The sequence below is a fragment of the Gadus chalcogrammus genome, chromosome 11 (assembly GCF_026213295.1).
Source record: "Gadus chalcogrammus isolate NIFS_2021 chromosome 11, NIFS_Gcha_1.0, whole genome shotgun sequence".
In the NCBI taxonomy this organism is placed as follows: Eukaryota; Metazoa; Chordata; class Actinopteri; order Gadiformes; family Gadidae; genus Gadus; species Gadus chalcogrammus.
Genome location: NC_079422.1, coordinates 7,620,244 through 7,636,021, shown reverse-complemented (window position 1 = coordinate 7,636,021; position 15,778 = coordinate 7,620,244). Strand labels below are relative to the sequence as shown.

Sequence of the window (15,778 nt, the reverse complement as noted above, 5' to 3'; positions counted from 1 at the left end):
AGGTTCATTAGGGAACAAGATGGACTGTGCACTCTGAGAGAGGATATGAAGGTGAAAGTGGCCATACGCTCAATTCCAATTGATTCAGGGGATATTTGAAGGACACCGAGAGGAGAGGAATAAAGTCTGATGTTAGCCAACCACGGTAATGGTGGTGGAGGCTGCACTTAAGTTGCTCCACTCATTTAAACTTATTTCAAGTCGGTTGTCCTCTGGCCTCAGGCTAGAGGCATGAACATTAACACGCACACAAACACGAAAGCAGCAGGGGGGAAAACAACACGCATTGTACATTTATAACTCATTATGTGTATGAAACCGTTATTAAAATGTCTTCTACAAGAACAATGTCGCCAAGACAGCATCAGCACACAATTCATCTAGAAATAAAGAAACTTTTGAAACATTACTACACAAGACAACAGTGGCATCTACAGCCACCTATGACGCTGTAATTAGTCAGCATTAAAAGCACAAAGGGGGAGAATAATTATAACGATGAAGCAGCACCAGACATGTAGCAGCTTCAACACACTGCTACAGGCAGGGCACCGCTGGTTCAGCCCCTGAGGGGGAATGGAAATGGATGGGGGGCTTGGAGCAATAATTGGTTGCCTGAGATTTTAATTGAGGAGATACTTTTTAATAAGCACCTCTATTCATGTAATTAGCATTGCAGGATAATACGAACATAGTAGATAACCGTGTTGGCTTAATCACTGCTCCGAAACAGCAAGAAGACACATATCGTCTTCTTAAAGCTGGATATGGTTCTGCACGACATGAACGAGGAAGTGAGTAAATACAATCTCTATTCTCCACACACACACACACAATACCATAAGTATAAAGACATGTGAGAACATGGAATAGTCTGTGAGTATTCCATGTTTCAGTGAAAAGATAAGGGCGGCAGGTGGATGACACCGGACTAGAGTGGTTGGGAAGAAGAGCACTAGAGAAGTAGAGTAGTAAAGTAGTAGAGTAGTAAAATACTGCAGTAGTAGTCTAGTAGAGGAGTAGAGTAGAAGAGGAGCAGAGGACTAGAGTAGTAGAGAACTGGCAAACCAAAATACTGGTAGAGAAGTAGAAAAATGCAGTAATAGACTAGTAGAGGAGTAAAGTAGTAGAGTAGTAGAGTACTATAGCAGTAGAGTAGTATAATACTGCAGTAGTTGAGCAGCAGAGTACAGTACCAGGGTCTGCTGCTGGGCCCTCTGCGGTCTGGCCAGTGATGGCGGGGGTGGAGGTCTTGTTGGGGTCGAGGAGGGACTGGATCCAGTTGGACGCCCCCTGTCTGAAGTCCCGGAGCAGCAGGGCCGTGTCCCTCCTTACCATGCCCAGTGTGCTGACCTTCTCCACGGGCCGCTCCGTCTGCTCTGCACTGCCTGCTCCACAGCACCGGGAGAACACACACGAGGGACAAGTGGGTACTTACTCCCCTCTGGGTGTTTATCAAACGCCTTTATCCAAAGGGACTCACGGTGAATTCAGATGCATGCGGACAGGGGTGGGGCTTCTTGTTCGAGGATTACCAACAGTTAAATTCTCGAAATTGGGCATTAAATCCAGAATGTTTCTGACAATGTTAGTGTGGAAGTTAGCATTATTAGCAACCTCTATTGGCTTGAGTTTTAGCCATAGATTGTATATTATTATAAGTGCGTATATAATACGCACTTATTCAATTGGCTCATAGCTTAACGTTCAGCTGGTTGAAATATGCAACCTCACTAGATTATACTAAATCCTAAACACTTCCCCTTTAAGTTCCAGCTTCCATTACTTCTTAGGTTTGGAAGTAAACAACAAGATACATGAGGGTAGGAGGGGATGGGATTGGGTAGCCCATGGGCATGATTGGTAATAGTTGTATCCAGCCACTAATACTTTTAAATTAAATCGGGCCCCCATGTCCGCCCACTCAAGCTCGGCTACACAATCACAAAAAAAGTGATTTGTTTCAAATGTTAAAAAACCTGGTTCTGATTTGAGAAACAGATTAAATATACGAGGAGGAACTGAGCAAGGAATGATAAATGCAAAAAAAAATCCATTTGAGGTTTCATGTTCTCTCGAAGCTCAGCGCAGACGTAGTCATGCATTTAGATAATAATTAAATATTATGCACATAGTTAGAGACAGTAAGGAGGTTCAATTGGCAAGAAGGACATCACAGTCTCCCAGAAAGTGGAATATAAAGCCGGTGCCCAACAGATTGTGGTGTCATTACAGAGCAGAGGCAGAAACAATATGCATGTATCACACAGGTCATCCATCAGCAACACAATGGAGGAGGAGGAGGGGGAGGAGGAGATGGAAAAACAGACAAATAACACAGCCACTATGTTAATGAGAGGAACGAAAAACAGGGAATTGATGACAGTGAAGAGACTGCCTGCCCCCCCACCTGCCCCCCGCGGCTAGGCACGGTGTCACAGAGTGTAGCGTGCGCACCGGAAGACTGGGAGGGAGGGGGAGAGAGTGAGTGAGTGAGAGAGAGAGCTAGAGAGTGAGACACTCGATTCTTGTCGGAACTCGGTAGCACCAAATTGTAAGGATCACGGATTCTCTGGCAATTATGTAAAGACAGTTAAATGGCAACACAAACACACACAAAATAACATGTGCACGCACACGCACACACACGCACACACACACACACACACACACACACACACACACACACACACACACACACACACACACACACACACAGACACAGACACAGACACACACACACACCTGCGTAGGCGGCCAGACAGCGGGAGAGCACGCTGAGCGGCAGCAGGGGGTCCATGAGGGTGAGGAGGCGGGATGGCGAGGCGTAGGCGGTGAGCAGGGTGGCAGGATATGCCGCCACGATGCCGTCGGGCATGCGCACGCCGTGTGCCGCCGCACGCATCGACGTGGTCACGCTAAGGTTCCCTCCGGCGCTGTCCCCCGCCAGGCACACAGTCTCCCCCGTCCAGCCTGGGAGGGGAGGGGGAGATATAGAGACAGCGAACCAGAGAGGGAGAGAAAGAGACAGACAGAGAATGAGAGACCGAGAGAGCGGGAGATAAAGGGATGTAGAGACAGAGACAGAGAGAAGGAGATACAGAGAGAAGGAGATACAGAGACAGCATCAGAGGGACAAAGATAAAGAGAGAGACAGAGGGAGAGACAGCATCATAGGGACAAAGATACAGAGAGAGACAGAGGGAGAGACAGAGTCAGAGGGACAAAGATACAGAGAGAGACAGAGTCAGAGGGACAAAGATACAGAGAGAGACAGAGTCAGAGGGACAAAGATACAGAGAGAGACAGAGGGAGAGACAGCATCATAGGGACAAAGATACAGAGAGAGACAGAGGGAGAGACAGAGTCAGAGGGACAAAGATACAGGGAGAGACAGAGGGAGAGACAGAGTCAGAGGGACAGAGATACAGAGAGAGACAGAGGGAGAGACAGCATCATAGGGACAAAGATACAGAGAGAGACAGAGGGAGAGACAGAGTCAGAGGGACAGAGATACAGAGAGAGACAGAGGGAGAGACAGAGTCAGAGGGACAGAGATACAGGGGGAGAGAGGGAGAGACAGAGTCAGAGGGACAAAGATACAGGGAGAGACAGGGAGAGACAGAGTCAGAGAGAGACATATAAAGAGAGACAGAGAGAGAGAGAAATGGATGAGGGGAAGAAAACAAGGGAATGAGGAAATGAGTGACAAATTGTTTAATAAAGGGTAACGGCAATAAAGACGGGAGCACATAATGACGAACAAATACCAGAAAAGAAAGAAGAGGAATGGAGAGAGAACGAAGGAAAATAGATCAAAACAAAGGAGGAAGGAAGTAGGAGAATGAACAGAGAAGCAGAAGCATAGGAGAAAGGGAGGAAGGCGACGGGAGAAGAAGAGATAGAAGCAGCCGCCGCAGCAGCGGGGGGTGGAGTGAGATTGGGAAAGAAAGAAAAAGAGAATAAGGAGAATGTAAAAAATAAAATACTTTTTTATCGGTTGCTATGTGAACTACGCCGGAGGGCAGGAGGCGAGGAGATTGTGACTCACTCCGCCATTAGCCAACGTCTGTGTTGGGCTCCTGCAATACTGTTCCTCCTGTCTGCTGTGGGAGGCTGGCAGAGAATCCAAGCAGCCTCTGGCTGTCCTTCTTTTTTAATTCTCTGGCTTTTCCTTTACGATAGCCACATATTGCACTGAGCACGTTGTTAACTTCTCCTTTGTGTTTGTCGGGAAGAGGGGCAGCTTTTGTTTTTTATCCTTTACTGGATTTCTCCCATGTATTGCTCTGGGTGTTGGGGCGCCTATACTGGAGTACTGCAGACGTTGTGGAACACAGCGATGCACTGCAGCACAGTCGACTTCAGCCTACAGTGTTAGCCATGGCTCTCTGCAGCCTTCTGTGAGAAGGCAGTCAGACGCCACACAGAAGGGTGTGTGTGCGTTCACCAGGACGGCATGCTTAAGGGAGGATTTGCAGAAGTGCTCATTGTTTTCATTCTCTCGTCTTGCATTAACAAATTAAATAAAAAGAGAGTGTGTGAGTGCGTAAGCAGCTGCGTGGTGGTGTGTGTGTGTGTGTGTGTATGTGTGTGTGTTACCCAGCAGGTGGTGGTTCTTGAGGGCCCAGCAGTAGGCATAGAAGCACTCCTCCAGGGCTCGGGGGAAGGGGGCCTCCGGGGCTAGGGAGTAGTCCACTGACAGGATGGGAACCCCCAGGTCCTGGGACCAGCTCTTCAGGTAGGGCTGCAGCACACACCAGGGAAGAGAGAAAGTCCTTTGAACAAAAGGCTGCTGGTTCCCTTTCTTCTCACAGCTAATTAAATAGAGATAAAGTTAATGGAAAGAGAGATGGAGATGAGGAGGAACATCAAAAGAGAGAGAAATACAATTATAAAGTTGTGAAAGCTACAGATGCTCTCTCAAACGGCATCTGCTGCACATGTTTTATTTCAAAAGGAGAAGGAAAAAATAGAAACGTCCGGTTAATAAGTCTCAATCCCAACAGGAAGCCCGTGGTCACACCTCCTCCCAGTCCTGCAGGAGCGTTGTAAGCGCAGAAACACAAAGTCGATTTCTCACCTCGGCTCCCAGCGTGAACGAGCCCTTCCCTTTTTTTTCCTCCTTTTTTCTTTTGCTGGCGGTGGCTACCCACCAAAGGCAGGCAAGTTAACAGCTTTCTATTCTCATACATGCCTCTGGGAAAGAACCGTTTGCACTCAACCACCAGAGCCACGACTTTGAAAAATAAGGAAAAAGGAGAAGATGGTGGATTCAACAAGTGGGCCGTAAATCCTGAGCTGTCTGGTCTGCTACAAAGCTCTCCTCCGCCGTCACACATCCACTACCACATCTCAACTCCCACGGCTCTCGCTCTAGCCAAACACTGTGCTTTCATCCAACTATCCTGTTGTTGTTGTTAGTGCAGCCAAATGTGGAGCACAAAATCCCACATTTTGCCAACTGGAATCAGGTTGAAATGCTTGGTTGACTGTCCATTACGTCATCACATAGGGGTCACACGGTCACCTGCACAACCTCTCTGTGCATGTGGGTGAGTTTGTCTGTGCACACTCGTGTGGGTCAACTCAACTGCCAGAGATTATAAGTATAACTATGAATAAATAAATAAATAAATAAATCCCAGCACCCAACCGGCTCTGGGTGACAGCTTGGCTGCCTCTTAAGTCCTCTCTGTCACTATAGATTTGAAGCCACGGGTAACTGTGTGCATGTCTGGTGTGCACATGCAGTGTTCAATTACACTTTGGAGTGAGGCAGTGCGTGAGTGGCTTAATGTGTTTATGCAAACTGTTTTCCACTGAAGGGTGTCATCATGGGACAAGAGCCTATAGCCTCGCCTGCCAATCAGATGGGGAATCAGATGAATGATGACAGAAGCACACAATCACAGCATACTGCAGGAGGAACGTGTGAGCGGTCCGTTTGTTTGTTTGTTTGGCGATGGCAAGGCCAGTTGATTATAGAGGTCTCATAAATCCTACATGGTTACCTTACTCCCCATCATTCAAAATGAAAACAACAGAAACAGGCCATGCAATAACATTTGTTTACCCACACAGTGGTATAGGAATGCCATGGCCAACGCTTCCAACACAGAAATTAATGGGAATTTGAGTTCCACTCATCCTTAGACGACCGCAGCAGTTAATCTAGCTCTGCCACACACACACACACACACACACACACACACACACACACACACACACACACACACACACACACACACACACACCCCCCCCCCCCCCCCCCCCCCCCCCCCTGGTCACAGCACATCTATTACTGCACCAGGAGGATCGATGAGGCTCAGAGGACAGGAACGCCGTGGACTCCAGTACCTTAAGGCTCACTATTCATCTCCTGTCCCAACACCCCCACCCTGGCCCTCCACCCCAACACCACCTTGGCCCTCTGCCCTTGCCCACAGGGAGATGGGCCAGGACAGGGAAGTGAGAACAGGGGTGAAGGGAGTCCCGGCAGAGAGGCCGGATTGGCAGAGAGACACGACAAAGAGGGACACTTTGAAAGGTACTTTGGTTAGTCGATGTCCCACAATACCGTGCAACACGCTTGGATTGCTTCAGTAGTGAAGGTATTGTGGCTCGCTGTTGGCTGTACTCATGTACCGGAGTGTTTGAGAGTCTGCAATGCCAATCCCAAAAAGAAAACAAAATAGATTGTGGGTACCATGGTAACCAGCGATGCTGATATTGCAAGGAAAAAATTTGTGGACCCCTCAAATCATGTCACGTTCTCATAAACATTACCTAATACACTCAAACCCATATCAGGGACCAAGTTTAAACAGCCTTTTACATTTCTTTTCAAGAAAATAACAGAAGAAGGAAGAAAGAGGGAGGGATAGTGTGTTATTGCTGGGGAGGGGTGGGGGGGGTTGTTTTTCCTCCACATCACTTACTGTTGTATGGTAATTCTACGAGACTCTCTCCTCACATAACCCCCTCTCAGACGACTGATTGCTACCCAGTTGCAGATCTGAGACCCAACATCACAGACGGCCTCATGTGGCTTCATGCCGTCTTCTGTCGCTGAAAAGACGGTATGTTAAAGCAGCCCCATACACCCGGACCGCACACAGCTTGGGGCGAAGGCCAGACCGCCTGCTACACCCCCCCATCATGGGGTTTGAAAACCCAGGTTCAACTAGAGCTCAAATCCATTAAAATGTATGCCCAAAAAGTATTATAATACTAATACAATAAATGAATATAACATCAACCAGGGGAGGGCGATAAGACCTCATAGCTCAATGAAATGTCGAGGAAAAATATGGAAATAAAAAGAATAAATAAATACTTCAGAAAATACCCCCAGAAATGGAGGCCCCATCGCCTGAGGCGTGCTGGTCTCACCGGATGTGGCAGCGGAGAAGAGTGAAAGAGGAGGCGAGAGGAGGCGAGAGGAGGCGAGAAGGCCAAAGCTCCCGGATCAAGTCGGAGGTGGAGGAGGAGGATGCGGGAGGATTTATTACCGTCTAATTTGCCTAACGGGCTCATTAGGAGCCGGGCGATCGAGCGGGAAGGTGGAGGCTTGAGTCTTCTAACCCCCCTGCTCCTCCGCTGACAACAAGTCTTCACTTTAATTACCCACAGTTCAATTTATATTAGCTTGGGAAAAATACTGTCAGCATTTGATGTAAAGGAGATGGGGGGGTTTCAGCAGACATCAGAGATTGCCATCCAAGCCCGACATAAAAAAGCAGTGCCAATGCATGAGTTCCCAGGGTGCTACATAATAAGTAATATTTTTTAGATATGAGGAACGAGTATGCCGTTTTGATCTGATGGGGAGTGGTTAGCACTAAACTTTTTCATCTCGTCTCCATAAATTCCTCCATTTCCTCAAAAGCATCTGAAAAAAAACAAAAACGTTTTAAGATTCTACAAGGGCATCTTGGGAGGTTTTAACTCTATGATAATCCTCGATACGGATTCCCATCGGGATCTCCTGGGATTGGTTTAGTCATGACTGCCGACTCACAATCCCATCGGATTGTCTTAAAGAGGCACAAACCCCAACGATTCATCTTTGTTTCCCCACAGGGGATCCTGGCATCTCCTGAGAGACGCAGAGAATGAGTTTTGGCAGGAAATGATCATGGGGAAGGAGGTAGTAGGGTACCTCGTGGGACTTGGAGGTCTGCGCCACGAAGCCCCCACCATGGAAGTGGATGAGCAGGCACGGGGACGGCGGGAGGTGCTTGGTCTTGAGTCCCAGTGACAGGGACATGGCGCCCCCTTCAGAGCGGGTGAGGGACAGCAGCGCCTCACTGTCCTAGACAGGTAGAGAGACAGAGACAGAGAGACAGAGATATAGAGAGAATGTTTTGAAATCTTGTTTTGGAATATTACTCAACTCTTTTAGTGCTTTGACAAATGTATATTGCCGTTGGCCCGGCCAATAAAGCTCTTCTAATTTCATGGAGGGTCAGAAGAGTACAAACAGAGAGGGATTTAAAAAAAAAAAGAAGAGAATAACACATAAGCAATAAGGAGGACGTCAGGTCTACTAAATGAGTTCATAAAATGCAATGAACCCAAATTGAATTAGAGGAAATCAAGGGATGTTTACTGGAACAGTAAACATACCTTAATTTCCACCAATTCAAGTGGAGAGGAAGAGAAAGAGCAAGCGCACAAGAGTGTGCCTGGGGGGTATTCCGCTGAGGTCAGCTTGTGTTTCGCAACATTAATACAGCATTGCTGCTTGTTGGACTGAGATCAATGGTTCAGGGTGTATGCTGATAAGAGGCCTGGTTCTGTGCCAGGCTACAGCGAGGGGAGAGGGAAAGAAGAGAACTCCCGAGAGAATTTGAGGGTTGAAAGTGTGAAACAAAACCTGACCAGGGAAAGAGCAAGAGAGAAGGAGGGGGAGAGAGAGAGGGAGAAAGACAAAGAGTCTGTCAGCAAGAACGGGTCCATGCGAGGGATTGAGCGAGAGAGGGGCAGAGGCATTTAATACAGGAGGCTGGCTTATCTAAACGAGAGGAGAAAGAAAAAGCCATATTGATGGACTGTTAAAGGCTGATGAAGAAGGGGAGGCAAGGAGGGAGGGGCAGCCTTAAGCCTTCATTAGGAACCGCTTTGCATTTAATGGGAGGATGCGTCCAACTGCTGCTGGACAGGTCAAATACAATAGCCCAGGGAAGACAAGGCCAAACTCAGACTATCTCTACAGGGGAGAACGTTTTATTTTTGTGGCAGAAATGCAAAACAACACTTTGGATTTTGTTCAGTAGACGGCAAAATTGTGGAACCTCGTGGCAAAGTTTTGTGCAAGCTATTTAAGCTAGAGATAGCCTCCAATCCAACCACTAGCATCCTCCCATCCAGCACATCTCCAAAATATACATCAAACTGAGCATGGTGTCTGAAGCCTGATGTCTGTGCGCAAAGGGATCAGAGCTATTGAAACCCCCGTGAGCAGGATGAAAGTGGCGGTATCCCATTTCTACCACCGACCGCTACCTCTTCCAGGAGAAACAATAACTTTTAGGATTGAAAACGGAGAAGCTGATTACAACTGTCCGATGCGATGAACATGCACATACGACAGCATCTGCAGGGCATCAGAGCATCTTCGAAAAGAAGCCGTGGAAAAGGTGGGCACATTGTATGAAATGCCTTGCTGAGTGCTGATCCAGAATTACCCTTTAAAAATAGGCATAATGGTGCCCCTCATTTTAAGATAAGGACATTTTCACTTACGATCTGTGATTGTTTATAGGCTGGACAAATTCAACCCTGTCCTAATATTAACACATATTTATTTACTTTTTTACTTCGGAAAACACTCATTGCAAGGAATAGCCAGACAAGGAAAACCCTCAGGAAAGAGACGTCGATGAATGAACAAGAGTCTCCAATACCTGCTCAACTAAATCCTCTGATGTGGTGGATAAACCCAATGCTCTTGGAGCATTAGGTTTATCAATCCCTGGATCTTCAGTTTGTTCTGAACAAGTCTTTCCCTCCGCAAGGAATACAAAGAGATCGGCACTGGGCTCTTCACATGTGGACTGTCTAGTGTTTTGGCAAATAACCTGTAGGCCTTAAGACCCAAGGCTTGACAGTCAGCGCCAGTGAGTACTGCTGAACCAGTTATGTCAGTTATGTCATCTTTTTTATGATATTGTTTAATAGCACTTTCTTGTAAATGATCCCTCAGGTTGAGGTTGTTGTCACATTGCACTGCAGGTCCCCGATAGTTTGATTATTATTTCATGTTGAGGGAAAGATAATTGTTGTTCCTTGTTTCACAGCAGAGCCCTGGGAGCGTTGAATGTCCTTTCAACTGAGAACGAGATCAAATCAATGATCCCTAACCGATGTAATGATGCATTTTTACATTTTTAACAGGTGATGTCATATTCATACGAGTTAAAGGTCCCATGGCATGAAAATTTCACTTTATGAGGTTTTCTAACATTAATATGAGTTCCCTAGCCTGCATATGGTCCCCCAATGGCTAGAAATGAATGACATTAGGTGTAAAACAAGCACTGTTTTACACAGTGTTTTACACAGTGCTTTTACACATTTTTCATTGAAAAATGAAAGCTCAGACACGCCGATTTGGAATTTGGCCCCATATGTCGTCATAAGGGGCCAGGTTACCTCCCCTTTCTCTGGTTTGCCCGCCCAGAGAATTTGGCCAGCCAATTAGACAATGAGCTACAAACCTGCGAGCGCCACATGTGTGTGTGTGAATATACACACACTGTAAAGCAAGTGTACAACACTTCTTTGTTATTTTGATAACCGTTCTGCTGTTGGTGTTATGGCGCATAATATACAACATAAGGTGAGTTTTGCGTAAAGCTCCCATTTAGTGAGAAGACTAGACTGCGTCGGGTTCTCTGACGTTGCATCTGTGGTGCCCCGGAAGCGGGGCTCTGGTGGGAGACCTGCTACCGAGGGGCTCAGGTCCCCAGTAGCGCCCTCGGTAGCGCTTTCTCCTCCATGTCCCGCTCAGTCTGTACTTAATTGAATTGGAAGTGGAAGAACTAGAAACGTCTGAGAACCTGACGCAGTCGTTTGAGATTCATAATATCATCCGGAGGCGCACACAGATAATATATGTCCGTGATAATATATATTATATTATATAGATATCTTTATCTTATATTATATTGTTTAGATATAGAGCTCCAGGACTCGCGCCGGAGAACCTGGAGTGTTCTAGAATATTTACAGAACACGGCCAAAAGCTGTGCGCCTCCGGATGATATTATGAATCCCAGCAATTGCGATACATCAACTGTAAACACTAGCACATGGTACCGTGGCCGCATTCTGCTCAGGGCCGCACCCCCACCCTCCATCGTGACCCGCCTCTAAAAAATGGCATGTTTGTGGAAAACTCATTGTGGGGATGGCTAGTAGAGGCTGTAATTCTGCACCAAGGCTGAATTTCTTGAACGTCTTCAAATACTGTATTAGGGGCCCAATAACACCTATATCAGTGTTTCCCCTATATGCATTCACTGACATTCACTGAGCTGACACTCCAGCAGCGTCGCTGAAAACAACAACAATTTTTTTTATGATAATAACTAGAAAATGCAGTATGTAGATTTGTTAAATGGTTTGAACGAAGATAAACAGTTTAAAATTGATTTTGTTATGTCTTAAACAGTTGAAGTACAGCTGTCCTCCCATTGAATCCCATGTAAAAAAAAAAAATTCAAGCTATTCTGAACATTTTAAAATTTGAATGGAGCCTGTAGACGAAATTTTTTGGAAGGAGATAGGTCCCAAGGTTTGTAGAGAATAATAAATAGGAAAGAAAGAATAAAACTTATGAAGAGCAATAGTTAATAATAATAATAATATTATCTTTATTTTATATTGCGCTTTTCAGATACCCAAAGTCGCAGATTACAAAGTCATAGAGGGGGGGGGGGGGTATTACAGACAGGGGGACAGTACAAACAGGACACATTTACATTTACAGGCAAAGAAGGGGGGGGGGGGGGTATTACAGACAGGGGGACAGTACAAGCAGGACACATTTACATTTACAGGCAAAGAAGGGGGGGGGGGGGGTATTACAGACAGGGGGACAGTACAAGCAGGACACATTTACATTTACAGGCAAAGAAGGGGGGGGGGGGATTACAGACAGGGGGGACAACACAAGCATACACAGCACAGGCAGAAAAAAAACAAAACAGTTATTGAGATGTAACAGGGGGTAGAAGTGTAGGCAGTTGGGTAATGGTGGCTAGGGATACGGAAGATCATAGGCTTGGGTGAAGAGGTATGTTTTGAGGCGGGACTTGAATGTTGTGAGTGAGGGAGAGTGGCGAACAGATTGGGGGAGGGAGTTCCAGAGTCGGGGTGCTGTGCGTGAGAATGCTCTGTCGCCAAAAGTTTTTAATCGGGATGTTGGTGTAGTCAGGATGAGAGTGGAGGAGGAACGGGTGGCTCGGGAAGGGCGGTGGGGGAGGAGGAGGTCAGACAGGTAGGGGGGGGCTAGGTGGTGAAGAGCTTTGAAGGTGAGGAGGAGTTGAGCGCTGCATGCAGCACTCACCAGTGACGTGCAGTCAGGGTAGGCAAGGTAGGCACTGCCTACCCTGACAAAATTCAAACGTAAAAATGTTAATAATTTAATTTAATAAACTTGTATTTGTATTTGTACCGAGTATTCTTGTGTTTTATATATGCAATATATACGTTATTCCAATTGTTTAGACGTTACGATGACAATTGTATCAGTTACGCAACATCAAATACAAAAACCGGTAGAATAAGCAGTGCCTTTACTGTCCATTCATTGTGAACGGCAACGAAAAACTAATGTGGCGCATGCGCACTTCGATCCTGTATTCTTTAACATCTACGCCGAAAGGCACAACTCTGCTGTGCCTTTGTACGTAAATATGTTATGCCAGTAATCATCTACGCTACGTATCAAACATGGACCAATCGAAATCGAGATATTACTGGACATTTGCGAAGCTGACGTCATTACACCGGCTACACGTAATCCCCGCGAAACTCAAAAAGTTAAAATGACAGCAGCAACATCTACCGATATTTTAGAGCTAAGAAATTTCTCTAAACTCAACTTTACTAGCAAAAATGAGCTACTGGCAAAAGGGAGGCCTATGCCAACACTTGATGCACTCTTGCAGAAAAAGGGACCGAAAATTGTTCGCTCGTTTCAAACGGATTGTGCGCCGCGCTTGTGCATAGCCTACTGTTGTCACGTAGCCTATTAGCCTAAACAATAAATGAGGTAATCTGGCTTTCATAACTCAGTGCCTACCCACTTACTGACTTCACCGCACGTCACTGGCACTCACCTAATTAAAAAAAGGTTCCTGCCAAGTTCAAGGCACATTTGCACAATGATCTGGTTTCAGCAGATACCTTGACTCGGTTGGTTGTTATGTCATATTTGGAAGCTCAAGCTGTACATATTTCCCCAAAAAATCTCACCAGAAGTAACCATAGAAAAGGGTTATTTTTCTAAATTTTTCTTCCGTGCGAAAAGTTGCACAAAAGGATCCTTTCACACGGGATTCTTACTCAGCAAGAATTGAGAAATATGATACAATTGTTTATTTAAACCAATATGATTATTAACTAACCTGTATAAAAATTAGGCTATCGAATAACATACCAATTATAAACATTCATTTAATCTCGCTCAGAGAGACAGCAAGTTCTCAGTTTCACAAGTTCAAATTCAACAGGACATTATTTTAATTGTTTATTTGGTACCTAAAGAAATAGTAATGTCTCGCATTTTATTTGTTTGCCTTTTCATGGACAATGCACAAAAAATAGGTATTCCATGTAATCTTTGGCCAACCCTGAAGAACCCAGTGTGACAGCAGGAATTGAAACTCTATCTCCAGGAAGGAAGGAGGTATGGAACTACCCAAGCCAACGTTGTGGTACCTTACCTTAGTAGCATTATACTGGGAAGCCCAACCCTTTCTCGGACTTAAGAGCCTTTCCAACTCATTTGAGACTAACTTTTCTTTCGTCACTACCCTTGAATGTAGATGGCATCTTTTGACTCTTTTGACTGTTGCGAGGCTCATACAGAGATCGACGCAGATCAACTCAAAACTCATTCTCACAGCGCATTTAACTCATAGCTGACGGAGGGCAATACGGTTTCTTAACAATTACCCTCAAATAATAGCTTCTGAAACTTAATAACCACACTTTTAATAGAGACGTGTAACATAGAAGTCTACGGGGGTAAAATAATACATATACCAGTGCACAGATTTGATAAAAGAAAGCAGTGGCAAACAGAAAAGTTGTGATCCCTGATGTAAGAGTATATAGTGTGGTAGTATTTGTTTGGATTACCTGTCCTTCGCGGAGGTCGTAGGATATGAGCCTCATCTGAACAGGGGCTGGGCCAATGTGAGCCGAAGGCGCAGCTATGTTCACCGAGACATTCGGGTTGTCTACCAGGGGGAGGTCAAAGGGCACGGGCGGCACAGAGAGGGCTCGGTTAACCTTGACCGTCGTTGAGGTCATGCTGGCTAGACTCTGGAAAGGGGAGGTGGAGAAAGACAGAGGAGAAGGATACAGATAAGGATTGAAGGAAAGAACCGGCCTTTGGAATACATTTCAATACTATTATTATATATATTTATTTTAGAAAAATGTATCCCTAAGGAATGAGTTCTCTTCGTTAACCCATCACCAGCAGGACTGGGAGCAGTGGGCAGCCACAGTGCAGTGCTCGGGGCCAGCTCCAGTGCCTAGTGCCTAGGTCAAGGGCACCGGCAGGGATAGTAATCTAACATGGATGTATTGTTTGATGTGGGAGGAAACCGGAACAAACACACATTTGTTCCACTCTATTATTTTTAACTGCCTTCAGGGCAAGAGAGGTTGAGGTCTCTCTCTCTCTCTCTCTCTCTCTCTCTCTCTCTCTCTCTCTCTCTCTCTCTCTCTCTCTCTCTCTCTCCTCTCTCTCTCTCTCTCTCTCTCTCTCCTCTCTCTCTCTCTCTCTCTCTCTCTCTCTCTCTCTCTCTCTCTCTCTCTCTCTCTCTCTCTCTGAATTATAGATCTGCTCACCTTTACTGGGGAGTTGGTGCGTATCACAGTGGAGTACCCCGGTGTGTATAGGTGAGCGTTGACTCACCGACAGCACCTCTGTCTCTGTGATGTTCCAGAAGGACTTCCAGAAGTGCACGTCCAGGTTCTGTGTGATGCGCTCAAACTCGGCCCCCCGGAGCTCAGGGTCGATGGCGTACTTCCCTGAGGTGAAGAACGAGCTGGCGGCTACGCCTAAGGGGCGAGAGAGAGAGAGAGAGAGAGAGAGAGAGAGAGAGAGAGAGAGAGAGAGAGAGAGAGAGAGAGAGAGAGAGAGAGAGAGAGAGAGAGAAGAGAGAGAGAGAGAGAGAGAGAGAGAGAGAGAGAGAGAGAAGTCAAGGGAACGAGCCAGTCGGCCAGGGAAATAACACTCTTTCTACGTGTGCACGCACACACACGAATAAATAAATTAAAGGTTGCTTGCCAAAAGGGGAGGGGGGAGCGTTTCGGGAGAGAGTGGTCGATCAGGGATGGAGGAAGGGGTAGAGGGAGGCCACAAGCTAAAGTAATATTAGTCAATAAGTAGCAGAAGATCTCAGGAGGTTTGGACGAATGGAAGACCAGATGGAATAATAATAAAATAAAGAAACATGAAAGTAGAGCAGGAAAGAGAAGGGTCAGAGTTGGTGAGAGACAGATGGCTAGTGAGAGAGAAAGAGAGAGA

The 15,778-nt window shown here is 46.1% G+C and overlaps 2 protein-coding genes across 3 annotated transcripts in view; one reads left to right on the top strand and one right to left on the bottom strand.

Annotated features, from left to right (window-relative positions):
• The window catches only part of LOC130391291 (trypsin-2-like), a 229,205-nt gene that overhangs the window by 87,599 nt on the left and 125,828 nt on the right, over window positions 1-15,778 (top strand). The window lies entirely within an intron of this gene.
• The window catches only part of lipeb (lipase, hormone-sensitive b), a 43,237-nt gene that overhangs the window by 8,078 nt on the left and 19,381 nt on the right, over window positions 1-15,778 (bottom strand). For both annotated transcript variants that reach the window (XM_056601344.1, XM_056601345.1), the window contains 6 exons: window positions 15,164-15,309; window positions 14,377-14,562; window positions 8,165-8,317; window positions 4,603-4,747; window positions 2,746-2,973; window positions 1,197-1,388 (listed from right to left, as the gene is read on the bottom strand). In XM_056601344.1, coding sequence (XP_056457319.1) covers window positions 1,197-1,388; window positions 2,746-2,973; window positions 4,603-4,747; window positions 8,165-8,317; window positions 14,377-14,562; window positions 15,164-15,309 — 1,050 coding nt within the window. The remainder of the gene's footprint in view (window positions 1-1,196; window positions 1,389-2,745; window positions 2,974-4,602; window positions 4,748-8,164; window positions 8,318-14,376; window positions 14,563-15,163; window positions 15,310-15,778) is intronic.